This window comes from Notamacropus eugenii, chromosome 2 (assembly GCF_028372415.1).
Source record: "Notamacropus eugenii isolate mMacEug1 chromosome 2, mMacEug1.pri_v2, whole genome shotgun sequence".
NCBI lineage: Eukaryota > Metazoa > Chordata > Mammalia > Diprotodontia > Macropodidae > Notamacropus > Notamacropus eugenii.
In genome coordinates, this window is record NC_092873.1 from 378,092,310 (window position 1) to 378,120,061 (window position 27,752).

Consider the following 27,752-nt stretch of genomic DNA (forward strand, 5'->3'; position numbering starts at 1 on the left):
AAAGTTACTAGAATACATCTGTTATTACTGTGACTTTTAGGGGAGAGAGCATGGCTAGGTTAATAAATGAAAAGCAAGTAGTTCTGAGGGTGGAGGGACTGGTTCTTTATTTCAAAAGACATTTTGTCGATTTTCAGTATCAAAACTTTTGCACTATTGGTTCCTCTTTTTCCAGATTGGCTCCCAAACAGACCACACCAAAGGAGAGTACATTTAAGCCAGTAAGCTGCACGATGCAAACCTAACACAGACCTCACAGAAACCTCGCCAAAAAAAAAAAAAAATTTAAAAGATCAGCACACTGTCAGCCCATGGACTGCAGAGAGCACTCACAGCCAGATGAGGGTGGAGGTGGGGTGGGGGTGGTCCTGGTGCTACCCACCTGACAGAAATAAAGCATCAAAAACAATATATATAAAATTTTTAAAAAAAAGTCTTGTACACAAGCTATTCAAGATTTTTCCAGCACTGAGTGATACAAAGCACAATGAGATGGCACTTTTAGAGGCAGCAGCTTCAGACCCAGGAATGGGTAATGAGATGAATTTCACTTGGCTAATCAGTGGCCAAAAAAAAAAACCAAACCAAAAAAACGTTATTTTTCAAAGAAGGTGAAGTGGGGATAGTAGACACCCCAACTTTGGGGGCACATGATCCATTCTGCGAGTGAATGAGGAGAGGGAAGACAATTTGGTCTCAGAGAGGTCTTGTCTGTGTAATTTGCTTGTTTGCTAGTGATGCAAATGTTTAAAAGAGAGAAAAAGGAAAAGAAAGAAAACAACACCCCAAGACACCTTAAAGCTGAAAACCTGAACAGCACTCTTTTTTTGGCAAACTCCTCCTGGAATGACATTTCTGGTTTGGCTGGTGCTTGGTATAGAACATTAAGGTTTCCCTTGGTGGAGTCTTTTCTTGAGCTATGTTTGGCTCTCAGTAGGGCAGGCTAACACTTCTTTCCCTCATCCATGAAGAAGGGGCATTGTTTAGGTAGAAAGATTTACCATCCAAAAGGAGGAAAAGTAATTAGATGCAGCCGAGGAGCTGGGGAATTATCTGGAATGTCTTACAAATGGTTGCTACAACAACAACAAAAAAGGTAATTACAAAATGTATACATCATACAACATGCTTTTAAAGACACTATTGCATTGTGCTCATGTTCCCTTAAATGTTGTTCCCAAAAGTGCTCAGCCCTTAGTCCATCTGGGATCTCTAGGGGAGAGCTGTAGAGACAGTTTGGTGACATTGACATGGAGAGCTGGAGGTAGGGGTGGGGAGAGGGTAAGCAAGGACCCAGAGAAGAAAGCAGCCTTCAAGTTAAAGATCAGCCCTCAGTTTAAAGGTCAGCTTCAGGCAGGCTGGCCTCCAGCGAAGTCAGAGTCAGTGGAAGGAGCAGCGACAGGGTGGGGCTGGGGGGAAGGGTTTCTACATCTCATTCAGGTCAAGCAGAGTCTGGTCCAGCATCCTTTGTGTGCAGAGGTGCTCCTCTTTGGTGCATTTCAGTTTATCTAATGGGAGCAAAGGGAAAGAGGTTACAATGGCTGAAACAAAACTCCAAATCCATCCACACTCTAAAAATTGCTCCCTACAGATGGTTGGTTACAGATTCTTATAGTCCCGGAAATTGTTGCTGCCTCATTTGGCTTTGCAGGCCTTTGCCTCCTGAAGCTACAGGTGTTGCGGTACTTCCTGTGGGAGGGAGTTTATAGAGTTTTCTTATTTCCTAACCTTACAACCTCCACCCAGGCTCAGACTACAGTAGCAGATTTAATCCTATTCACCTCTGTGGGTGAGCAAACCAAAAGATTGGGTGAAGGGACAGTGCCAAATAGAGGAAATTTCAGGCTGGGAGAAAGCCACAGAAAGGATACTAGGTCTGGAGACAGAGGTTCTAGGTTCAAACTGCCACTCTTGTAACTTACTACCTATGCAACCATAACCAAGTCTCTGGGTCTCCATTTCCTCATCTGAGTTGGATTAGACGGCCTCACTATGGTACTATGAACCAGGATGAGAGCAGTTCCAGTAGCAGGAATGTACTTGACATTCCTGCTAAAGAGAAGATTACCTTCCAAAAGGTGAGGCTACTCAGGCTAAATTGCTCTTCAAAGCAGAGTGGGTAAGAATCAGGAGACTGCTTTCATAAACTGGGCTCAATAGGCCAAAAGATCTCTGAACAAAATAAATGCCATGCCTCCTACCCACCCCCCACCACCAAACTTTTCTGAAGCTGTCATGCAGGAAGCATGAAACATGGGGAAGCGTAATCTAAGGAACAAGATCAAGAGGGACTAGGAATTAGCCAAACTTCAAGAAGACCCCAACTCACCAAGTGAACCACCCACCAGGTTCCTTCAGCTATAAGTTCTGGGTAATATCCTCACATGACCCCAAAACAAGGTAAAGACTGCTGAGAGTCAGGACAACCTACCCCATTTTTTTTTCCCAATCCAATTTCTTTGCCCTGTCTCACCCCAGCCAGAACTGGCCCATGCCTGGGCCTATAGATGAAGCATAGCTACACCATACAATCAATTCAGTCCTTTTATTGTTATAAACCATCCATGCAAAAGGAACATATCCTACAATCAGTGTACAGGTAAAGAACAGCTAGTATTTAAGGGGAGAACAGATAGCAAGGAGATGAATTCTCCCAGACTTACTGGCCTCCCAACTTTTAGTTTCATTTGGAGTCAATGTCTACCCCCTCCCCTGCAAATTTGTGTAAAAGGGTAAAGAATGTCTGTATTGATTTTTTAGGATTTATACAGCCATGGAAAGGTTACCTTAAAAGGGTTTGGTTTTTTCCCCTTCAAGTATTAGAGGCAGCTAGATGGCACAGTGGATAGGGCACTGGACCTGGAGTCAGGAAGACCTGAATTCAAATTGGACTCAGATATTTACTAGCTATGTGACCCTGGGCAAGTCATTTAAAAAAACAAAAAACAAACTTCATCTGCCTCAGTTTCCTCATCTGTAAAATGGGGATAATATCACCTACCTCCCAGGGTTGTTGTAAGGATAAAATCAGAGAGTATTTGTAAAGTGCTTTGCAAACCTTAAAGCGCTATATAAATGCTAGATATTATTATTTTTCAACTGCCCCAATTAAACAGTAGTTAGTTTGCTCAGCCAGGGGATAAGAAGGGGTACTGATCAGCTTTTGTTGGGGTCCAGGCCAATGAACTGTAAGCTTGGTTTAAGGGGCATTAGTGAGCCCCTTCCCGTCAGTCACACAGATCATGCAGCGTTAACTTCAGCTCGTTAGAGAGCAGGCGGTTTCGCTCAAGTTGGCTGTAGAGACGCTCTGCAACAGCGACAGAGGAGAGGGGAACAAGAGGAAGAGAAAGGGAAAGAGGAGGAAAGGAGAGAAAAAAGGGAAAGTTAGTAGAGTATTGGAAGTGAATTGGGTTTTACAACTAGTTGGCATAACACATGCATCAGTGAATCACACTGGATGGGAGAAGGATTTGGACAGAGAACAGTCCAGTCAGCTAGCACCAAACAGTGTGGAAAGATGGTCAGGTGAAGGGGCCAGATCAGAAGAGGAAAGTTAAGACTATGGGAAGGTAATTGGATACAACATTGAAGCAGGAGCATCCCTTGTGTCAAAAGACTGGGGCACACAAGAAGTCAGACAGAATGAGGAAAGAACATGGTCCCCTCAGAAAGACTATGCAGCATCTCTCACCTAGCCACTCTGGGGTCCACCTCTCTGGAGGTAGTTAAGTGTTTTAACCAATTAAGGTCAGGTCAATGACTGAACTGGTAACCAAAAACCTAACTAGCAAAGAAATGTCAGCCTGTGTGTATAGTTTAAAATACATCTGATCAGTAACAGGATAAAGGAGTTGGGCAACAAGCAAGCCAATCCTTCTCTTGCAGTCTATACCTCTGAAGTTAAAAGGATAGCCTTTCTTTAGAGCTTTTTATAGCAGTTCCCTAGCCTAAGGGCCTTAGCTAATTTAACACAAAGTACCAAGTATTCCCCAAATTTAAATATGCTTTTGAAGACTAAAACTATCAGGTTTTTTATTGCTAGACTGTATTTTTTTTTCCTCTTTTCCTTCCCTCTAAGAAGCCAAGTGGATCCTGAAAGCACAAGGTCATCCTTAACAAGAGTCACCTTGTCCTCTGGCCACGAAGCCCAATAGTAATTGACCAACCACCACCTGTATTAGTAAATACCCACAGTAGGAAGCAGCAAGACTGTGGCCCTTTTCACATACAGCCTCTGATCAAGCCCTTTAGTATCTAAGTCATTCGTCTCCCTACAGTGCCTTACATGTAGATCCTCCTTCCATATGGTAACACCTGGGCCATTAGTTAGTAAAGAATACTTCCCTTCACTCACATCCTGGCTGTACATCCTATCCACTGGAGGCCACATAAAAAGTTTACAGTCCTCCAGTCAATACCAGGAGTTCTATAGTTTCCTGCCTAGGTGGCAGAAAAGGCAGCCTGTATTTGGAGATGAATGCTATCTTTAATATGCCATCTTTAACATCCCTGGTTCCATTCTCACAGAGCACCTACACTTTTCCCAAATTCTTGAGAAATATAGAATCACAGACCTCAGGCTCCTAGGGTTTAAACTCTAGCCACATTCTGGTTCATTCCTCTGTTAGGGAGGCTTCTGAGGCCCATTTGTCAGTATGTTATCCTTACAAATGAAGATTTAAGCACTTGGGCAATATATATCCCACTCAGGAAGAATAAAGAACTGTAAAAAACTATTGGTGGTGAGTAGGGGCACAGCAAGTATTCTGGTATCAGACCAAACCCTAACTGGTTCTATAGAATGTCTGAAGCCCAAAGTTACACAGAAAGGACATTCTCACCTTGGATTCCAGGTTCAAAACAGGATCTTAGATTATAGAGCTGGAAGGAACCATGGGAGTCCATCTGTTCAAGGCTCATACTTTACAAATGAAGAAATAGGCCCAGTGAGGTTGCCTTATTTCCTGTGTCAAAGGCTGGATCTACATCTGACTTTCCATGGAGTGTTCCTTCTCCTGAGCTACCCCAAAGGTGAACGGCTTTAACATTCATCACCAGATTGCACCAACAACCCCTCTCCTCATGCTTTCATAGTTAATAAGCATTTTAAGATCAGATACTAGTTCAACAGCTAAAACCACATATTGATAGGTGTCTTAGTAACACTTGTAGGCAAGGCCAAAATACACAGCACACATCTGGGTCCAATGTTCTTTCCCTAGTCCTGTCTACTTATGGGTTAACACATTCACTAGGACACACTTGAGCTGCATGGGCCTTTTTCCTTTTACTACAGAAAAAGGGAGACAGGGAATTATGTCAGTCTTTTAAGATCAATGAGTAAATATAAATCAGAATTAATCTCTCAGAGCCTCAGTTTCCTCATCTCTAAAATGGGGGAGTTAAACTAGATAGCTTCTAAGCACATGATCCTAAAATTCACTGACTGGAGAGTGGCTCACAAACAGACTGAAGGATTACACCCTGAGCTAAGAGACTTGGGTGGGGCTAAAACCAAGGATGCCTGAAGATAGGCCAATCCCACCCCCACTCTTCTGGTGATATGGGGCTCAGTTATCTTTTGCTCATCACAGACAGTTAGGTGAATGGCTGAATAATATAATAACCTGAATAATCTCACCCTGTCACCCTTCTGAGTTCAAATAAGAAAAAAAAAAGGCAAATTGGACAGTCTAGAACCTAGACTCAAGGTAATTTAAAAATACTATAACCTTTGCCATTTGGATCAACAAGCAAGGAAAGCATTTTAAATCAGTCAGGTCTCCCTAACTGAGTAGAAACAGCTTACTCTTGAGACAGAGCAAGGACAGGAAATAGTGAATAGTAATAGCTAAAGCTCATCTTTCCTTAAGATTAGATTCACACTGTTCAAATTACCATTGCCTGTGGTCCCCAGTAGCACAGATATGTGTGGATGGGCAAAGACTTTTTGGAAAACTTAACCTCCAACTTTAAATTCTTTACTTCACACTAAGGAAATGAAGGTAAAACTCCAGCTTCCTGCTCCATCCTCTCTCAAAAATAAGATTACTCCTTTCCAAGACTGATCCTAGAGGCATTCATTCTTGCCTCAGTAGCCTATCAATTAGGATTTTTCTCTCACTATTATTTATATCCCTTCTCCCTTTCTTGTGGTTCTGTGATGGGTCTCTCATTTTAAGTACTGACCCTGTTCCCATGTCAAACTTCAAAAACAATAGTTATGATCTTAAAGTTGCAAGGAATCTCAGAAGCCATCTAGTTCAATATCTAAGCAAACCTAGAATCCACTCTAAAATAATGGCTAATAAGGATGAATTCTGCCCTTCAGCCAAAGTCCTTTAGAGAAGGGCCCACAATTTCCTTTCTTTCTATTAAACAGCCTGTTCCATCCTTGTATAATTTCTAATTATTAGGAAACTTTTCATTGAGAAAAGAATGCTGAAACTTCCTTCTACCTAATCCTATCCTATGGGGTCAGAAGAACAATGATGTTTTTCTCCCATATGACATTTGGAATACTTAAAGGCAGTTATTTATCAGCCTTCTTAAGCTGTGGCTCCCAAAAGTGAACAGTCACCATGTCCCATTTCATCAGCTCCAACTCATTCAAGTTCCTCATAACCTGCCTTCTACCCCAACCACTTACGAAAATTATTTTCTGGACAAACTCAATTGTTTTCCTGCAGTCTTCACTCTGCCTTTTAACACTAGATTTACACCCAGTCAGCCCTTGGGTTTTGTGATACTATACGACTCCCAACTTTCCTCTGACTCTTCCTTTCCCCTTTCCTCCTCTCATACTCATCAGGCCAGTTACTTCCCCCAAATTCTGTCCTCAGTCTTTAATTCTCTACATTTGTGATTTTGTATGAACAGCTTCACTTCTATGAAGAGGTAGCCCCAACATTAAATGTCCTCTATTTATCTATCTACCATAGCATGGCTCTCCTATTTATTAGTGTTACTATTACTACCATTCTTATCACCCAAGCTCAAATGCTCACTCTCAATTTCCTGTCCATACCCTTTTCCTTTCCATTCCCACTTCATCTAAGTTCAGCCCTATATTACCATTTAAAAAAAACCTTTCCCAGTGGTCTTCCCCCACTCCACTTCTCTTTCTCTCCCTACCCCTAATCTGTCCTACAAATAGCTTACAGGTTAAACTTAACCTATAAAAACCATGCTCTTTTTGGAATCTGGTAGAAAAAGAGCCAGAATTAGAAGATTTGGATTCTAGGTCCTAGTATGGATGCATATAAAACTATGTGACCTTGAGCAAATCAATCCCTGAACCTAAATTTATCCATCTATAAAAAGGGAAATATTTGTACCATCTACCTCTAATGCTACATATGACACTACCATTCCCTTTCTCAAAAATCTCCATGGCTCCCCACTTTCTGTTAATGTCCAGACTTCTTAGCACAGCAGACAAAATTCCCCACCCCCCATCTGTGAAGTGGCCTCACTGTTGTCTTCCCAATGACAATTTGGCTGGAGCAGAGTTATATTGTTTACCTTATCATTCACCAAATGTGCTTCCCCAACTTTTTATTTACCTTGGAAGGCTTTTACTTATACTACCTTTCTGTTCAAAAATCCTGTTCAGCTTCTTCATGAAACTATCTCAATCTCAGTCATCAATCTTTCCCTACTCTAAACTGCTATAGCAAATTCATAGCAATCTAAAGGCGCTTACCATATATTGCTCTCTACAACAAGCATGTGAATTTCTTATCCCTCTTGAATTAAAAGGCAGAGATTTACTTTATTTTATTGTTGTTTTCTCCTTACCATGATAGGTGTTTGATAAAATATTCGCTAAATTAATAATATTTCCCCAGTTCATTCTTTCTGAAGAGCAAAGGAAGCACATCTGAAATTGCTAACTTTATATTAGGCCTAGGTTCCTTTTAGGATAGAAGAAGCCTGACTTGGTGATTCTGGGAAAGTGGAAAAGGAAAGAATCATTCTGAAAGAGGACTTCTACTATGGAATTCAAGAAAAACAAGCTTCTAGAGGCCATGTCTCCTACATGAGAAACCAATATAGAATGAGAAAACGGGAAAAGTCTTCTACGAGAATAGCAGATGTTTGAATCATCAGACTCTTTACTACAAAGGGTTGAGAACTCAGAAGGTGCTTGTGGTCTTTTCACAACAACAGGATAGAAGACACTCAAGGGTGGAATGGTTTAGTAGCTTGGAAACAGTGACTTTAAAAAGGTCTTTTCAACTTAAAGAAATAGAATGCTCTCAGAATCCACTAAGGGCTCTGAACTACTACACCATTCTGGTAGCTCAACAAAACCTCTAAATATCAGGAAAGATAGGCAAGACACACAAAAGTAGCTTTGATTTCATACATCATTGAGGAAGGAAAGCCCACCATGCTTGCTCCCCATACCACACCCCCAAAGTCAGTTCCTTCCTTTGGACAACATCTTTGTCAAGAACACAAAAGCTGGGCAGACTGAGGCATCCAGCGGCTTGGTAACATTTTAATTTGAGGTGGAAAAGGGGAATGAATACATAATTACTTGGTAAGCCCCCCCCATCCAATGCCATGGGGACCAGCCAGGCCCACCCAAATGCAATCCAGGAAGAGCACAGGATGTTGGGGGTGCTGAGAGAAGGGTGGTTTCCCCGAGCGGAGGGGGCAGATCCGGAACAGAGCAGAAACGGTGAGAGCTTATCTGTGGAGAAGTGAGAATGAGAGCCCAGATGAGAGGGGCTTTTAACAGTCAGGGTACACTCAGGAAAGAGAAGTAGTAGGGGTAAGAAAAGAGGAGGCAGGAATTATGGTCAGACTTTTGGTTTCTTTTTTGAGTTAGTAGGAAGCAGGGAGAAGTCAGAAGATTAGACTCAAGGATCAGAATCCACAAACAGAAAAAGGTGCTAGACAACTCTCTCTGGTGCTGGTTACTTCCCACGCATTTCTAGGACTCAGCTGGAGTCTTAAAGAACAACAACTTGGTCTTCCCTGGACCCAGATCACAAAGTACTACAATATGTCCATTGCAAGGGACTTTTGCTTTGTAAGGGTGGCTTCTCAAGTCCAAACAAGTCATCTACAATTTGTGCTCCAATTTTTCTATTTATGAAACAGAGAAACACCCTAGCCTTAGTACTCTGTTCAGTGAGGAGACAAAGACAAGAGACAACATAACAGACACAGCATGAACAAAAGGTATGTTGTCTACACTTTACAAACAGGACCACTGACCAGTTTGTTAGCACTGGGGGGAGGTCCCCAGCTTTCTCACTGCCTTATCAAGGGCCAAACCAGTAACCAGCACCACCTTTATTCTGATACTGAGGGCAAGAGTGGAGATATTAGTGTTTCCAAAGACATACACCAAACACCACAGCACTCTCTGCACACCCTGTGCTCCCAAAGACAAAAGCCCAACCCCACTCTGCTGTCAGATAGTTACATAGAGGTCATGTCATTGAGGGCGTGGTCCAGCTCCTCGCTAATGGCCTTGTACTTCAGTTTCTGGGCATAGAGCTCATCTGGAGGAAAGGCACAGACAGGAATCGAAGAAAATAATAAAGGGACAGAGGTGAGATGTGCCATGGGTGGAGGGAACGAGGGCATAATGGACAAAGAAGAAGAAAGGGTGGCTGTGAAACAGAAAGCACAATCGGGGCAACAGGAGTGGGCCTGAACTGGAAGTCATTCCTCTGATCCCAAGAGGGACAACTTCTCCTTAGACCATCAGAGCTTTTTTTTCCCTTTCTCCAACCCAATGTAGAAGTTGGAGTTTGAGGATGCTCATTCCTTTGGGGAGGTTCTTATGCCTGTGGCACCCTGGAGATACTATCCTCACCCCATTTACCGAGAAACAAACTCCTGGAAGTGAGGCAGAAATCAAAATAAGGTACCCTGCCAGTATTTAAAATGCTGCTCCAAGGCATATTACCCACTGTCCCTATTCTTTCAGAAGGAATATTCAACAGTTTAACCTGTACCATAGAGAAAAGATGCACTGTTGATGCCTTACCCTCCCAATTTTTCAACAGGGATATCCTATAACCTAACCTGAGCCCATAGTGGGAAGGTGCCTCAGAGTCTTCCAGCCCGAGGTCTGAGGACTGATAGGTCACTTAGCTATCAAACTAGTGACAGGAAGTACTTAGAAAGCTCTAGTCATGTTTATGCTTTGGGGTGGAGGGCACAACCACAGTTTCCCCTTTTAGGGGATGGTTGGACGGGGAATTAAAATAGTCTTGAAAGATGACTCGGTCACTGAAGCCACTGCAACACAGGAAGAGCCTGGTTTCAAATGCCACTCAAGTTCTAGGGGCATCCAAAAAGGCTGCATTTGAGATGAGCTATTGTCATTTTCCTCAAAAACCTTCAAAGTATAAGGTACAAATCCTGAGAACAGATTAAATAGGAGAAAGCAAGACACTTCTCTCTGTGATCATCAGACTGTCACTCAATACAAAGGCCTGTACTGAGTTCCCACTGTGTCTCCAAAGGAAGATGGAGAGGCAGATAATTCTCTGCAGTCTTCAGAAATAGAAGGACTCTAACAAGCAACATCACCTCTACCTACTTGCCCTTTATTTCTATCCCTTTTGCTTCATACCTTCCAAGTCATCAATTGTCTTCTCCAGTTTGGCTACCGATCTCTCAGCGAACTCGGCACGGGTCTCTGCCTGGGGTAGATATAAAATTGATCAGAACCAAAGAAGGGCAAGTCTGAAATAAAAAGGAAACACTGCCTCCTACCCCCCCAGATTCACACCTGTGACTGTACTGGCAAAGGGAACTCCTGGTGCTAAAACTCCTACTAATGCAGATGAAGCAACCTATTCTACAACCTCAAGCCTTAGAAAGTTGACTAGGGGGCTAAGGAATTTTCCCTGGGGTACACAGCTAAGATGGATGCAGCAATAGACCTTGAACCTGGGTCTTCCTAACTTCTGAGTCAGCTCTCTATCCATTACTATTGGCCTCTTTACTGGAGGCCCCAAAGCTAGATGGTCCATACTAATACAGCTAGATGTTATTTTCTATGACAGCTTACCTCTTTGAGTTTATCAGTAAGAATCTTTATCTCCTCCTCATATTTGTCTTCTTTCTGAGAATACTGCAAAAGAATTAAAGTAGCAATGGTTAGACCAAATTACCCTCACTGGCACTAATTCCCTCCCCTCCCCCCAAGAGCCAATGGAAATTAATGCACTTAATGCCTCATGAGGGAAGGGGGAGCAGGTAGGAGAAGTTTTTAAAGATCATCTCTTGTCCTAATTATCCACAGGCCAGATGTCCCAGGGCCCTTTTGATAGCAAAACTACATTTTTTGATTGTCCTAAACTTTAAGAAGCTACCTCTGCCCCTATTCACGAGGAAAGTCAGGGTCATGATAACCTTTAATACAGTCATTCACACCGATGCCAAGGGAAAAAGTTAGTCCCCTGTACCTCTCACTAGACCTCAAATATGATACCACCTGAAAACCTATTTAGGTCAATGATAACTGCCTATTTATTAACAATTACAGGCCTGGCCTTTCATACTCAGAAAGGCACCATTTTAAATTTTAATGCCCAGAGGTCATGAAGGATCAGTATCAGCCACCATGTCTTGAACACAGGGGTGGCCAGGAAACAAACCAGGGTTTCTCTTGCTGAATGCACACACATGGTAGGGCTGGGCTCAGGCCCCAGGCCTGTCCCTTTCACCAACCAGCCCCTACCTTCTCCGCCTGAGCCTCAAGAGACTTGAGGTTGTTGGTGACATTCTTCAGCTCCTCCTCCAGCTCAGAACACTTACTGTGGATGTTTTAAAGAAGGCAGGAGAGGAAAAGGGAAGAAGAAAACAAAGGAGAGACACACAGATGTGAATCTACAAGGTAGAGAGGGTTGAGGAGTCACCAGGGGAGAAGTGCTGAGACAACCCTGAACAGCCCCATTCTTCCCACCCCACACTGCCAGCAGCACAGGTGGGGAGAACCACCCCTTCTAGGCTGGGACCCAGTATGGTGAAAGACTGATAAAAGAGAAGAACCCCTGACAAGACATTTTCAGGAACAGGGCACAGCATTGCCCGGGGTGGAGATGGGGGCTGCTGCCCAACTCAACCATCCCCAACCGCCCCAGACAAGGACAGGCCCTGTGGAAAGGCAGTAAAGCAGCTAGGAAGGAAGAGGTGAAGGACGACAAGTCAGTGGGAAAGAATGGAGCATTCCATGAGAGAGGAGATGAGAAGGCTAGTCAAACAAACCAGTGGAGGGGAGGCAGCTGCAAAACAAAACCAAACCACACTTGCTCACTCACGCACGCACACCCTTTCCTCGGGCGCAACAGTTAGTACCTTTTCTTCAGCAGCATTCAGACACTTCAGGTTCTGGTCCATCAGTCTGATCTGCTCATCCATCTCCCGGCAACGGCTGTTAGTGTAGTCACGGGGAAGGGGGGTGGCACAAGCCAGGTTGTGAGGAGGGAGAAAGGTCAAAAAGAAGCACAGCAAGAATACAAGCAGCAGAGCAAAAGAAAAAAGGGAAGGAGAAAAAACAAACCACCATGGTCATGACATGCTGTGTCTGGGATACAGGTGGGGAGATGGGTGGGAAGCATAAGTATGCCCATGTTAGGGGTGACTTTGTTACACAAGGCCCAGAAGATACTAAGATGGAGCAGAGTCTGTCCTTTTCCTAATTAACAAATAAACCAAGTAACAATGGCAGCCTCTGTAGCCCTCTCCTTCCATGCCACCTAGGACTTGGGGAGAAGAGGGGGACGCACAAGAGCAGAATGGTCACCCCACTTCAAGACTAGGATTGCAGAGATTCTAGATTACATACTTTTCCCACCCATCATTTTTTTTTTGAACATTCTACACAGAAGACATTCCACAGCCAAGTCTTCTATAGTCTTCTCTTTGGAGTGCATTTTATTCCTCAAGTAAGCTCCAAATTTCTCCAACCCCAAAGGCCTTGTTTAACAATATTAAGGGAATACTGGTTTTTTCCACATTAGTGACCGTAACAAAGGAAAGGTGACCAATGGTTGCACTAAGATTTTGGAAGTTAGATACTCACGACTCAGCCAGCTCAGCCCGCTCCTCCGTGCGCTCCAAGTCCCCCTCAATGATCACCAACTTACGGGCCACCTACATATAAAGTGGAGGATCAATGAAGGAAAGCAAGTGTTCTTGTCCTTCAACATGTTTTATCTCCCCCTTCCAAAAGGGATCCATGACAAAGCCATGGACCCACAGCCAGGAGCGGGTCTCACCTCCTCGTACTTCCTATCTGCTTCTTCTGCAATGTGTTTGGCCTCTTTCAGCTGGATTTCTTGCAGCTCCATCTTTTCTTCATCCTTCAAGGCCCGGTTTTCAATGACCTTCATACCTCTACAAAAACAACAGAGCAAGTAAGGACATATGCAGGAATGAAGCAAGAATATTTAAGATCTCACAAGCCTATGGTTCAAGGAATTGCTTTCTTTTTCACCTAATTTAATCTACTGGTAGGAAGGCAAATATCCATTCTTACAAGTGACAAAGATAAGGTAAGAATTTGCTAGGAGAATGCTGTAAAATATTGTAACTGGGAGAGACTAACTTGTAGATGCCTAAGTTAACTGCAGACTTTAGAAATCCCAAGGAAGAGCCATAAAGTTCAAAAGCCCTTTCATTATATGCTGTAGCTTATCTAAAGGAAGATTGAGAACAGAGAAGAAATAAAAAACCTCGGGACTGAATAACTGAACATTTCTTTAGAATGGATAGGTAAGAATTCAAAGAGGTCTATTCAGGAAACCTTTTGGCTATGAAAAGCCACAGAACAGTTCAAACACCCAAACTTACCTCTCACTCTCATCAGCAGCCTTCTCTGCCTCCTCTAGCTTCTGCAGAGCGGTTGCCAGGCGCTCCTGAGCACGGTCCAGCTCCTCCTCAACCAGCTGGATCCGACGGTTCAAGGAAGCCACCTCAGCCTCAGCCTAAGTAGAAAGAAATTGAAAAGGGTAGCAGGAGACACTGGAGGAGAAAAGCTAGAAGCTCAAAACTCAACAAACAAGGTAACTAGCACAAGGAAGTCAGAGTCATTGAGAAAGGTCAAATTCTACCAAACTGATTAGAGAGATTGATATCTGGGACTTGGTACATGCATAAACTCCCTTCACCCCAACCATGTTCTACAGGAACAGGGTTTCAGAAATCAGCTTCTTGCCCAGCAAGTCAGCACCACCCCTTTTTTGGTCCCAGTTCAAGTTTGTAAACACAATAGGGCTAGAAAAATATAGGCAGAGGATTCTCGCCTGGTCAGAGTTCTGTCTTAGAGGGGAGAGAATAGGATTGCTTAAAGAAGCAAGGAGACCATGTTATAAGCCTGGATTAATCGAGTAATTTGTTTTAGGACACTAGAATACCAATTGAATTCTATGTATTTCTAAGAAGGAAAAAAAGCAGAGAAAAATTATGATGTGCTCTCCCAAAGTAGCGTCTAGAGTCAAGGCCAAGAGAAGAGGCCCCAAACCACTCCTGAACACTAACCTCACCCAACCCTTCAACATTTGCTCTCCAAAGCCCTTTAAAGAAAAGAAAGAAATGAAAGAATTTCTGGCCCGCCTAAAATTATCTTTGACATCCAAGAGACCAGGAAAACAGCAGAAGGGAGAAATATGTATGTCTACCCACACATTTGCTTCCTTAAAGAATCTTTGTTTCTGAAAAATCTCTCTCACATTCTTCCACAACCCCCTAACACAGCCCACCTATTAATAATTTCACAAGCTTTATCTCAGCCTCAATGCAATATTACAGAAAGAATGCTCAATTTGGAGTTAGTTAGAAAACCTGAATTTTAGTACCAGCTCTACTACACCCCTTAGATCACATGACTGGCAAGTTACAACCTCTCTGGGTCTCAGTTTATCTGCAAAATATGGGAGAAGATTTAACAGACTAATAATAATCTTCCTATGTGCGTTTTTGAATATGAATAATAAACCATTCCATATCCTAAGTTGCCTACTACTGATGAATAATAGGCTAAGAGACTAAGTCCAAGAAACTTCAAGTCTTCTATCCATACATTAGAAAAAAGGGGCAGGATAAAAAGGCCAGAAAGAAATGGCATTCTAAAAAGGCTTCAAAACTTGTACTTTTAAAAGCCTTTCTCACTTCCATACCTTTTAACCAGTTATCAAGTATTAACTCTGGCTGCTACAATAGTCTAATTTAATCTACCCTACACACCACTTAATTCAGATGCTTATCCAAGCACCTTGTAAACATGATCTCCCTTCAGCTAGCAATGATTGTACCAGAATCCCGCTGCCCTGATTTTCTCCCACCCCCACCCCTTCTTTTTGGGTGGGAAGGGTTGGAAGACTATTCAGTCAAATACAAATCATGCTAAGAATCAGTCCCTTCCAGCATCCAAAACTCAAATGTAGGAGGCCTAGAGGAAATCAGGTAGGGAAGGCTACAATGCTAAGGTGCTAAGCTAGGAGTGGGGAAACCTTCTGTCTGTTCCCCTCCCCTGATAAGCCAATCAAGCAAAATGTTTATTTATTTTGGGAGGTGGGGGTATTAAAGAATTTTAAGCTGATCATATTTAGCCAGTGGGCCATAAGCCATATGGTCAGGAATTAAATAAATTGGCTGAAAATCCATTTTACCTAACCAGATCATATAAGAATACTTCTAGCCCTAATCCTTCCAAGGAAGAAATTATCTCCCAGGAAACAAATTTCTCTTGGAGGACCCTGCAAGGCCTGGAGTGGATAGAGTACAGGAAGTCAGGTTTATAGTAGAAAGTTTGTAAAACACTCCCAACATAATTACTGTTTTCTAGATAACAAGAGATTCCAAACCAATAACTGAACCAAGTATTGGGGACAGCTGAGGAGAGCATCAGGCATTTCACTAGATTGGAAGGAAGGTACCTCTTTTTCTGCAGCAGGAGAAATCAGACTATGGGGGTGGAGAAGTATACAGGTTTCCATGACAACAAGCTAGCTTGGGTGGTTTCTCTCACAAACCAGCATTTACAATAGCATTCTTTGCAAGGCTAAGAGAAAGGGGGTGGGGGGAGGAATGGGGGAAGAGAGAGGAGGGAGGAGAGAGGGAGGGAGAGACAGAGAGGAAAACAGTGATGTCTACAAAAGACAAGGGAAGGCAGAACCCAAGATAAGAAATCTCAGTAATCTCTTCAAAGGCAACTCCAAACCCCGTCCTTTGGGACTGTTGCTCTTCTGAGAATGGGCAATTGAATCATGATCTGGTCTTTGGTTTGAGATTAGGAGTACCCTGACTTTCAGCCCCAAGAAAGGAGGGAAAGAGGAGTGCAAGAGTGATGTGGACTGTCAAAAGACTTAGTCCAAGTCCTCTTCTAACTATCACTTACTTAGCTGTATAACCTTGGAGACAGTCACTTCCCTACTCTTGGCTTCAATTTCCCCAACCATAAAAGGAGGGAAATAGACTAGACTTGAGGCTCTGGTTTAAATCTTTGCCCTTCAACATGTCATGATTTTATCATCTCAGATCAAAAGGGGAAATCGGATGAGCTGGACCAACTGCCTCCTGGGGATGGTGAGGTAGTGGGAGAAAATATTAGGTATGCCTATACCCTATATCCAGTGGAATTTAAAACACCAAGTTGTGGATTTGTAGCCACTAGAATTATACAGAAAGGGGCTCTTCTGTCTGACTCTTTAGCACAGTGCCTGGCACACAGTAGGTGCTTAACAGATGCTTGTTCCTTTCCCTTTCCCTTCCAGATATGGGTCTGATCTTTTGGACTTTGTGACCCCACCTGACCACCTATAATCCTTCTCCCCTCCCTCCCAACTAGATTAGTTCAGTTAATTATTCCACTAAACCATCCACTAAACCTACAACAGTCGTAAAGTGAAGGCCCATGTGGTCACAGTGGCCCTAAGATGGCAGCCACCAGCCCAAGCTACTGAAGCCAACTCATTTTAAATCCTTCACAATTCACCAACACCAACAAAATCATCTTCATGCACTCTAGATTTCAATAAGAGAAAAGCCAGGAGACTGCTTTGCCCAAACAACTGATGTCCCAAAAGTCAGGATAAAGTCAAGGAGGGAACTCATCCAAACCAGACACTTTGACACTCTGGGTTCTCTCTTTTTAGAACAAAGTCACAAACGTTCAAAAGGAAAGAATAATAGAAGAGTTATGCAGGAGCCCCAAGTGGGGAAAGAATTTAGTCTGATCAGTTCATTGTGTTCATGTTTATCTTCTAGGGAGATATGGTGCCCTTGAGGAATTTAAGTTTCTATTTTAAAGGGGGGGGGGAGGAAAAGGGCGGAAGTACTAGGCCCTAAGATAAACAAAAGTAGAGGCAATGCTAAGGCCTAAAGAGCAAAGGGCTCTTGGCCTCTCCCCAAAGTGTATGTGGAGGTTTAAAAAGGTCAGAGCTGTATCTGGGCTCAGTAGGTCCTCAGAGAATCTGCCATATAATATTGTCTAGCTCTGTTCCAAAACCTGGGAATCTAAGGTTAAGGTCAGTCTTTGGAATGTGCTATTGAAAGTCCACAGAACTCCTCTAAAAAGGCAGACAATAACAAAACAAAAACTTTCAAACTCATCAGGGTAGTTAGTGGGGGCAAAACACAAAAGAGTAGGCAGACTTTCATATATGATCACCTTGTTTCCATTAAGACAGTGATATCATGCTAAGCCCAAAATCGAAAGTCATTTCCAGGGTGCCTTCATTAGGATAGTTAATCACCAACAGACACACCAATGACTCCAGGATCACAACACTAAACTGCTTCTTCATCCCTTCCCTACCTAACTACAGGCTGGCTCTAGGAATTCAGATAAAATGAGCAGCCAAAGCCAAAAGAAAAAAAAAAAAGAAAATTGAAGTTGATGATCCCAGGAACAACTTGAGTGTGGTATGGGGGTCAGCCTACAGTAAATCCATAGTCCAGGATGTTCTAGAAAAAGTACTCAAAGGATCCAGCTCTATTCCCTTCCCCCAGAGGAAGAGAAGACAGAGAAAAAAGGTAATTATTGGACTCCCCAGAGCTGGAGAAGGGAAAGACTCTCATTACACAGGGACATTAGCCTACTTCCCCTTTTTGAAGACTTCCTCACTAGTCCTCAGGGCAATAATCAGTTTGGCAGGCTTCCCTTGATTGAGAAGCATTAATCTACAGCTACTCCCTAAGCACTCAAGACATGGAGATTAGTCCTGAAATGAGTTAAAAAAAAAAAAGCCAAATTAAAGCAGCTCAATTTATTTAGAGACCAATAGGAAGAAACTAATTTATGGGATCAAGAAGAACAACGGCACTATTCACCAATATCTATTCAAGATCTTCCACGAAAATGGAGTCCAAGATAACTCATCAATAGAAGCTCCAACACTGGGTGGGATGGGAGGGTCCACCAACTATTTTATCAAATAAAGGGAGAAAAGGTGGGATACTTCCAAACAAAGGTGAATGCCACATTGCCCCAGCTCAGAGTACTTAATTGCTGTTTATTAATAAGATTATAATGATAAGTTTATTAATAAGATTATTAACTCTTAATAGTATAAGTGCTTCAGTTTTTGCTAAGTACCTGGTTCAATGTCCAGATCCATCACCCTCTCCTTCAACTCGCTCCTTCCTTTAACTGCACTTCCCAAAACCATAGGCTCAGAGTTGGGGAGTCCCCAACCCAGAAACCAGAGAAGTAAAGACTGACCCTGGGGAAAAGGAACTAACTAAATGCCTAATAAAAACAGGGATTTTCTCTCTGGCTACATATGCCATCAAGTATTAAAACTAACAGGCCAGTTACTCTCCTCTCAATCTCCCTATCACTTAATGTTTCCCACCAGACAGTATACCTTTCTTCTCCATCTTCCAGAACTAGATATCCCTCCAAATTATATTACACTCCAGTTCACCTATCTGTCTTGCAAATTGCTACTCGTTATGCTATCCCTAATCCCACTTGACCATTTCTAAGAGAAAGCACTTTCACAAAGCTCATCAATAGCCAGAACAGAATATTCCAATACATATTTGGTACTTTCAAGGGCCCAAATCACTCTGTGGGAGCACCAAAGGAACAAGGATTCCAGAATGAAATAAGCAGATGCACAATTCAGATCTGATATTTCATCAGATCTCAATAACCTGTTATCACATTGCCCATGTCACCAGAATTCCGAGAAGTTGGGAGCCCAAAGGATGCCCCTCTGCAAACATATACTTGCTTATCAGTTCAGTTCGGAGGAAGTGTTCTCCACAGGCTCTTCGTGCACTGATCTGTCTTCAGAAACAAAGACTTGACATTGGCAGAGGTTCCTGCCTTTCGAGCTAAACATGCTCCCACACTGACATCAACACGAGAAAGGGGGTTAAAGCTTTAGTTCCCCTCCTGCCTCCCTCTTCTAGGGAGGGATGGCAGCAGATTTGTCCGGGGTAAGGGAAGGCTGTGGGGGGGCGGGGCTGGAGGAAAGGACCATAGGAGAGAGGATAGGATGGGAGGCGTAGCAAGCCCCATCCTGGGGGGGCGGGGGGAAGGGGGGGTACCGCATTTCCTCTCAACCGAACTGCTGCCTCATTTCCTGAACAGGCGGAGGGTGCGGAAAGACTGCCAGCAGCTCCGGCTGGGGGCTTTCCTGCCGCTCTTCGCCCTGACACCCCGAGACCCGGCCACGCGCTTTGAGCCTGGCCCACCTTTTACACTCCAGGGAAACCGCTCCCGGGCCTTGCCTCCAGGCTGCAGTCTCCCCCCAAGCAAACGGAGGGAGGGAGGGAGCGGAAAAGCCCCTCCCCCGACCGCGCCCCAGTTCCTCCGGAATGAATGAATGAGCCTGGACCAGCGTGGAGGATAGGGAGAAGACACACCCCGGCCCCCCCACCCCTTACGGCCGTGCAATCCTCCCGGTGCGACGAAGATGGACGGTTCCTACTCAGGCGGCCCCGCCGGTCCACTCTCAAGGCCCAGTTCCCCGCCTTCCTCGACCCGATTCTGCCTAATATTGGTCCTCCGAAAACCAGATGCCATCTCCCGGCCGACCGTCCCCTTCAGGTCTCCGCGTAGGGACTTTCAAAGTCTGGGGTCCCACGTCCCCCCAGCCCCCGGCCTCGCCCCGGCCAGGCCTGTTCTGGGTACCTGTTCCCGGGCCCGCTTCTCCCCCTCCACCTCCCGCTGGAGACGTTCGGCCCTCTCCTCGGCGTCATCGGCCTGCTGCTGCAGAACCTGAATCTTGCGCTTCACCGCCTCGATGGTGGTGATACCAGCCATGGTGCCCGCCCCGTTCCGGCTCCCGCTCCGGCTGCTGCCTCCTCCGCTCGGTGCTGCTGCCGCTTCTCAGCCCTACTTCCGCCTGCTCCGCCCTGAAATACCGGAACTCGCCCACTCCGTCCGGATGTGACGACGGCCCCGCTCCCCTTCTCCCCTCCCTCCGCCAACCAGGCGGGAAGGCTAGTGGGCTGGGAGGGAGACGGGTGGGGGAGCGAGGGGCGGGGCTTGTATGTCGACCCCGAAGACTGAGCAGCTGTCTGACTGCTCCCTCGACCGCCCGGGGGCACCGGTCTCCTGCCGGGAGCGGGAGGGGGCCGCTGCCATGGTAACCGAGAGGCGCGGCCCGTCGGAGCCTCTCGGGCCTGGCGGCCTTCCCACAATGGCCGGACCCGCCACGCGCGCTCCTCTGAAGCTGCAGTGACGCTCCACAAAGCTGACCCCCCCTTGACCCCTCCCAGACAACCCCCCTGGTCAGTCGCGAGCCCCTTGACCCCAGCTGAGTCCTAACAAAAGGTGTCCATCCCTCCTCTTCCCCAGCATTTCAAGAGAGGCGCTGGCGCCCCCCGGGAAGGAGCGGATGTTCCAGTCTCTGGATGTCTCAGCCGGACTCTGTCCCTGCCCTGGGCAGCCCCTGACGGACCATAGCGGCTCCGGCCGGGAGGACCCAAACTGCCGGGAGAGAAAGCTGCGAAGCCCGGGGGGTCCCGACAGATGGACGGACTTACCTACCCTGCTGTGGGTGAGAAGCGCTCCGCAAACCTTCAAGGGCGATGGAAATGTTCTCACCTCTTCACCACTTAGAAAGACACGGATTCCTAGCGGAGTTACTCCTAATCATTGCCCTGATATTGCCTGTCCACAGAGCACGGGGGTGGGCGTGGGGGTGGGGAGAACCGGAGCAGAGCTGTCCCCACACGCTGGCCAGACTACCCCGTCCTGGTCCTGGGAAATGCAGGGCTCGGAAATCCTCCCTAGCAGTCCCTTAGCAGGGGTGGAAGGCACCCCACTGCTCTCAGAGAGGAGCCTTGCCCTGCTGCACACGCTGGGGCTTTCCTCCAGACCTGGCAGGTAGCATGAATGGATGAACAATTTTCTCAGAGTTTAAGCCTAAGTAAGCAAGAGGGGGTGGGGTGGGGGGTTGGCTTCTGTTTCAGAAACTGCCAATGCATTGACAACCACATTCATTCCCAACTTCACCTCCAACTTTGGTTTCCAGTTACATGGATTTACAGATTGAAAGGAACTCCCAGTGCCCGTGGTAAAATTCTGAAAGATGAGAAAACTCAGAATTTGGGACATTTTCTGAGCTCCCTCATTTGATGACCAAGGGGGAATGATTATTCCTTAGTTTCGTTAGCTTTGATCTACTTGCCAGGTTGGGTGTCCCAGGACCTACCTTTAAGAAAATGTTTTAGGTGGAAAAAAAAAATCTACCCTGAATTTCAAACTAGCCTTTTCATTTCGGTCCTCTAGAGAGGCCTTTCACAACTACTCTTTCGAAGTTATATCATGTTAAAGCCAAGGATTCTGGTTAAACATCCTCTTTCCAAGAAAGTGTAGGAAGACCAATTAAATTGCCCTCCTCTTCCTGTTTTTCTTTTCCTACTTACTAAAAGTTCTAAATTCTTTCTCACTCCCTCAGACGCCGGAAGGTTTTTTGCCTTTTGCTGTCCTACTAAGTTAAAATGGACCAAATACAGATCACCTAGAAGTCCTAACCCCTAAGGTTGGCAAAAGACATGATACATACCCATCTCTTCAAGTACTTAGTTCTAGCATATCCCAAGAATGGTTTCTCAGAAGTTGTTTTCCCTTTTCCTGCAAGTGGAACTATTCCAGAAGATAGTTGGACATTTGCCAAGCCTCTTGAATTGGTCCCTGTCCTTTTATATTTCTTCTAGGTCAGGCATGGAGCAACAATGGTCTGAGATTTGGTAGTGATCTGAATTACAGGAAACCCTGCCTAGTCCTGGGAATTGTCCATCCTGTATCACCTGCTTCCTTGGTATACAGTATCTTTGGAAGCAGATAATGAGAGGATTTTACATCAATTATGGTATATGATTGAATGCTTGAATTTCTTCTATGGTTTATTGCCAAATTTCTTATTTTGTGTATTAGATAGTTTTGTTGGTTATACTAAATTTGTAATAATTTCAAGATTATGCGCCAGTCAGCAGGGGGCACTGTTGCTCTTTTTAAAACTTTTTCAAGACCAGGGCAAACACAAAAAAACCCTTTGCATCATGGACAAAGTAGGGGTGAGTTGAGAAGTCCTTGATACCTCTTTAGGATCACTGAATTCTTTAGGCTGGCATGTTTGAACAGATAATCTCTGCTTAATCCTAAGGAACAGGTGAGCTGGCCCCTTTTAGCCCTTAAAAGTATGGATGGAATGCAAGGGAGTCATGTGCTATTGTTTTCCTAGAGACCAACAATACATTGGCAGGTGCCAGTATAGGCCCAGAATCTCCCCCAACCCCTCAGTTCTCCTTCCCATTCTTTACTCCCTAAAGGACAGTGCTATAACATTTTGTACTAACCCATGGTCCCTTCTAGTTTTCACTGAAACACTGCTGCTTCTATCTCAATACGAAGAACCAAGTCAAGTAAATACAAAAAGTTTGAGACTGACCTACCCAAACCTTTACTCTTCCTTTGTCAGAGGAGCTCCTGAAAAATCCTTCTTTCTCCAGCAAGGCTTTCCAAGACAACTAAAACCTCTTATTATTTAAATATACAATTCCTGTAAAAGTTTCTTGCTTCCCTCATTTTCTCTACCACAACTTCTATCTCATCAACTTCTTTGCCCTCTGATTGGACATAATATTTTCACTGATAAATTAGTAAGCCTAAACCATATTCTTTGGTCTTTGCCTATTCACTTTTTCTCTGTTCTTTACATAATCCCTCAGAAGTTAGGGATTAAACTCTTAACTCTTTCTTTGTATAGGGCCTAACACATTTCTCTAAAAAGCTAGGTGTTACAGTGGATAGAGTGCTATGCCTAAAGTCAGGAAGACTCATCTTTCTGAGCTCAAATCTGGTCTCAAATACTTATTAGCTGTGTGTCCCTGGGCTGGTCACTTCACCCTATTTGTCTCAGTTTCCTCATCTATAAAATGAGCTGGAGAAGGAAATGGCAAACCCCTCCAATATCTTTGCCAAGAAAACCCTAAATGGGGTCATGAAGAGTCAGATAAGACTGAAAAGGACTCAGCAACAAAAAACAAATCATAGGATCATAATTCTAGAACTGGGAAGGATCTTTGAAGATCATTTAGTCCATTTTACAGATGAGGAAACTCAGGCCTGGAAAAATTACATGACTTGCCCAAAGTCACATAGCACCAAAGCTAGAATTCAAATTCTCAAGTGCTGGGATTAAAGTTCAACAAGTTTTCCACTGTGCTACACTGCCTCTCATGAAAACTTGACCCTACAACCTGTTTCCTCTTACCCAGTCTGTCACCTCTCCCCATTAACAATAACTCAACATCAGGCCAACCCCTTCACCTCCTTTTCCTTCCTTCAGTTGCAAGGTGCCTTTTCTCTTCCATGCAGCCCAATTTCAGACTGTCCCATTTTGCACCTAACCTACTTCTCTTTCATTTGACCTTTCTAGCTTTCAGTTTCTATATCTGCAAAATGAGGAGATCAGACTAGATAATCTATCAGGTCCCTTCCCATTCCAGATCTGTGATCTTTCCTCTCTTGTTTCTCAGCCTTTTATCTCTAAGACTGTTTGTTGGAAAGAAGAGACAGAGGCTCATAATGTATGTCTGGATTACAGTAAAATCATGCTCAGCTTGATCACTGAGAGGCTGTGTGGTATATATAGAGGGAAGAGTACTCGTCTTAAAACTGGAAGAGCCTGATCTTCTACTTAATGGCTGGGTCACCTTGAGCTAGCAATTAAACATCTGAGTCTTACTTTCCTCCATGTAAAATAAAGATAATACTTTCCCTACCACATAGAGTTGTTGTAAGGGTCAACAAATAGTGTAGAATGAGCAACATATAACCAGGAGTTGTTTATATAACCTTTCGTGGATCTATATCAATATAGGGAGCTTTATATGTGAGGTTGTTATGAGGCTCAAATGAGAGTGAAGTGCTTTATAAACTTTAAAGAGCTATATAAAATAAGTTCTGATCATGCTAGTACCTCATAGGTCAGTGGATGGTATTATGTGTGCGTGTATAATCTAAGGGGGGAAGACAGAAATTATTGATTTTTGGAGATTTTCAAAACTCCTCTAAGACTATTAGCTTGAATATCTGTGCTCCACTATGCAAATCTCAGATTACACATATTTGCTCTTCCCCAAATATACAATCCTAATAACCTTGCCACCAAGCCTGCCATTCCTGCCATGAACAGGTATAGGGTTCTCTGATATACTAAATTTCTTCCAAAAGAGTTATTACCTGAGGAGATTCAGTTTCCTATGTTACCAAGAATGGTACTGAACCTATTTTGGTGTTAGTATCTCAGCAGTCCCTAATCCCTTCCTTTCTACACATGACAGTCTGTAGAAACCCTATAAAAAGTTCCCCAGAATTGCCCAGGGTAGAGAAATCCTTAAGAATATTGGATACCCAGAGAATCTGTGCCAGTGGTCAATAGTTTTTTTAATCTTTCTAGAAAGGGAGGGAATAGCAGCAGCCTCAGCTCTTAGAAACTGCTATGGCCTGGTATTTTGAAGTTGGGCAAATTTAGGTTTGATTACAGGGGGAAATATTTCCCCCACTTAAAGCTGTCCCATAAAAGTCATAGAATGGGCTACCTTGAGAGACGGTGACTTCCCTCTCCTTGGAAGTCTTCAAGCAGATGCATTCTATTGTGTAGATTCTTCTCAGGTGTGGTTTGGACTTGATGGCTACCAAGGTTTCTTCCAGGTCTTAGTTTCTGTAATTATGTACTGCTTTTTTTCTTAGAAGGACTTACATGGAGTGAGATTTCCATTATTAGCTACCATCTAGAGACTTATCACCACTTAAATGAGAGAACTCTAGGGAACTCTTACTGCAATGTCATTACTCTCTGGGATTTCTGGTGTCCAACTCTCCCCCATGTTCACAGGATGTTTGATGATGTGAAAAAGATGAGAGCATAGGACTAAATATGTAAAGGGGTGAATAAAGATATGATTGTCCTTTTAAAAATGATCCCTGTCTCTTCTCACAAAATTCGAGAGTTGGAAGGGACTTCAGTGGCTGTCTGGACCAACCCATCACAAAAAGAATACGGATAATTGAAAATTGAGTCTATCTCATTAACACTGAGGAACTTAAATAAATGTCTTATCCTGCTTTTCTTACAAAAACTTCAAAAGACATACCCATCTGTTTTCTCATTTGTTGTTGTGGCAGTCTTAGAGAGGGGCGCTGGAGGAAATCGGGTGGTTGTCAGGTAATGTTAAGAGGGAAAAGATAAATTCCATTTTATAAGTGAAAAAATTGAGGTTCAGAGAAATTTGGTGTTCTGCTGGAGGTTGTATAGCAAGATCACTGATACAACAACACTACATGCTACTTCTGTGTCCTAAATTTCTCTCTTGGTCCCTGCTATATTACTTACCTTGGAAATTACCCATGTTTCTTCTGGGTACTGCCCCCTGTGGCATTTCAGTGGCATAATCACAAATGCCCAAATTATCCAGAGTATAATGAGGCCATGCTGGACCAGGGATAATATGACCTCTTTCTTTGTTCCAGTGTGAAACCCAAGCCGGGTGTGGTGGTAAGAAGATGACAAATGTCCTATTAATACACATCTGCATGCCAGACCCTCATCACAAAAGCCAGGAGCTTAGGATGTGGGGACAGAAGGAGATGAAATGAGTCATGTCAGATGGGCTTAGAGTTCCCTGCCTCTGCTCAGCTCTACCTCTGTGGAGGAGGGGGGAGTGGTCTCTTGGAAGGCATTAAGATCAACTGATTGAACTAGATGGCCCAGGAGGTAAGCACCCCATCCTGAAAGGAAAATAAGACCAAGCAGAATATAAAGGCAGCCCTTTGAGGTAAAGGGCTCAGAGGTTTGGTTTGGGATGAGACACAATCTGTTTCTTGCACTACAGAAGGGCTAAGAAGATAGATAAATAGATGAACAGACAAAATGAAATGGAAGAGTCTTGGCCAGAATGGCACTGTGAGAAAGAAAATATATGTCTAAGTATCTCATTACATGGTTTTACTCATATATGAGTTCACAGTTAAGAAAATACTATTTGTATTCAGCATCCTCACAAGTGTTCATCTGAGTTATGTTCAGTACATAATATAGTTCATCATGTATGTTTATGCAACCCCACCCTCCCCATTTACCCCATCTACCTAATACCTACATCTGCTGCCTTCTTCTCTGCTAGTTCCAGCTTCTCCTGGGCATCCTTCAGTGCTTCTGAATATTTGTCCAATTCATCCTCTGTTCCCTTCAGCTTCTTCTGCATAGCTGCCAGCTCATCCTCCAACTGTGAGAGACCCCAGGAAAGCAATACATACACCAGAATTACAGTCTAATAGTCCCTGGATTCTTAAATCCTGATTAGTTTCCTTGTCCAGCCTCTGGACTAGTAGCACCAGGGAAACTCCCTTATCAACCAGTTTCCAATTATCTGTCTTTGTCTTATGGCCTTGAGAAGCCCAATACTTATCAACCCGATGCCCTGAGATGTCTAATCTAGCCTAATTTTTGACTTCAGAGACTTGAGGGCCAAGGATGCTTCAGTATCTAGATGGGGTTAGTGTTAAAGAACTGATGAGGGCATTGAGATGCTGAATATTAGTGTTCTATCCCTGCTTCCAGGGTCAGATGGACTCTTTAGGAAAGTGATCATCTATTTTAGCAGTGACTGGCACCTAGTAGGTACTATATAATTGTTACTGCTACTACTACTACTAATACTATTATCATCTTCATTGTTAATGGATGAATGGAGGCTCGGAAAGTTTCAGTAACTTGTTCAAGGTCATAGGCAGCCAGGACAAACAACTCAGATATCCTTTTTCTAACCTAGGGCAATATTGCCACTGTTAGGACTATGGAAAAAAGGCTATTTCTTCCAGAAAGCGACATTTGTCCTTTCTGTTTGTCACTTTCCTTTCTTATTCATCCTCTTCCCATATTCCTTAGCCCCATGTAGATATTAAAAACAAATTCCAGCACACACCTGTTTGCTTCGATCCTCTGCCTGTTTCTGTTCAGCCTCAGCCTGTTCTGCCCGATCCAAGGCATTCTCCTTGTCCAGTTTCAGCATTTGCATCTTTTTCTTGATGGCCTCCATCATTGGGGTTAGTTTATGAGTAGTTAGGGACTGAAACAAACGCTGAGGGGCTTCTGTCTGGATGACTGGCTATCCCTAGAACTGAGGTTTTATCTTGAGAGCTTTAGCTCCACCCTTCCATCCCAATATGGCCTTGTTCAATCCCCCACCTCCCTAAAATTGACCTCCTATGGGGAGGAACACGCTGATGGACTGACATCAATCACTTA

General features: G+C 43.9%; 1 protein-coding gene and 1 long non-coding RNA gene across 22 annotated transcripts; one reads left to right on the forward strand and one right to left on the reverse strand.

Annotated features, from left to right (window-relative positions):
* Positions 1 to 90: 90 nt before the first annotated feature.
* On the reverse strand, positions 91 to 27,752 carry TPM3 (tropomyosin 3). Of its 21 annotated transcripts, none has more exons than XM_072637767.1 (10): positions 27,430 to 27,752; positions 26,605 to 26,730; positions 13,831 to 13,964; positions 13,257 to 13,374; positions 13,061 to 13,131; positions 11,717 to 11,792; positions 11,045 to 11,107; positions 10,604 to 10,673; positions 9,443 to 9,521; positions 8,487 to 8,701 (listed from the first exon to the last, which is right to left on the reverse strand). In XM_072637767.1, exons 1-10 carry the CDS (start codon positions 27,544 to 27,546, stop codon positions 8,698 to 8,700), a joined length of 858 nt encoding a protein of 285 aa, XP_072493868.1. In that variant the 5' UTR covers positions 27,547 to 27,752; the 3' UTR covers positions 8,487 to 8,697. The 21 variants fall into 21 exon arrangements, with proteins under 21 accessions (XP_072493867.1, XP_072493865.1, XP_072493882.1 ...); XM_072637765.1 differs by lacking the exon at positions 11,717 to 11,792 and adding an exon at positions 12,334 to 12,409; XM_072637766.1 differs by lacking the exons at positions 8,487 to 8,701; positions 9,443 to 9,521 and adding an exon at positions 91 to 1,508.
* Positions 20,906 to 24,070, forward strand: LOC140522398 (uncharacterized). Its single transcript, XR_011973328.1, has 2 exons — positions 20,906 to 20,993; positions 22,156 to 24,070. It is a non-coding gene; the product is annotated as an uncharacterized lncRNA (long non-coding RNA).

Coding starts and splice junctions, on each gene's coding strand:
- TPM3 (XM_072637761.1), bottom strand. CDS start 27,546: ATGATGGAGGCCATCAAGAAAAAGATGCAAATGCTGAAACTGGACAAG. Junction 26,731..27,429: donor CAGAGGATCGAAGCAAACAG/GTGTGTGCTGGA, acceptor GGTCTCTCACAG/TTGGAGGATGAGCTGGCAGC. Junction 11,793..13,060: donor CGGGCTGAGCTGGCTGAGTC/GTGAGTATCTAA, acceptor AAACATCCACAG/TAAGTGTTCTGAGCTGGAGG.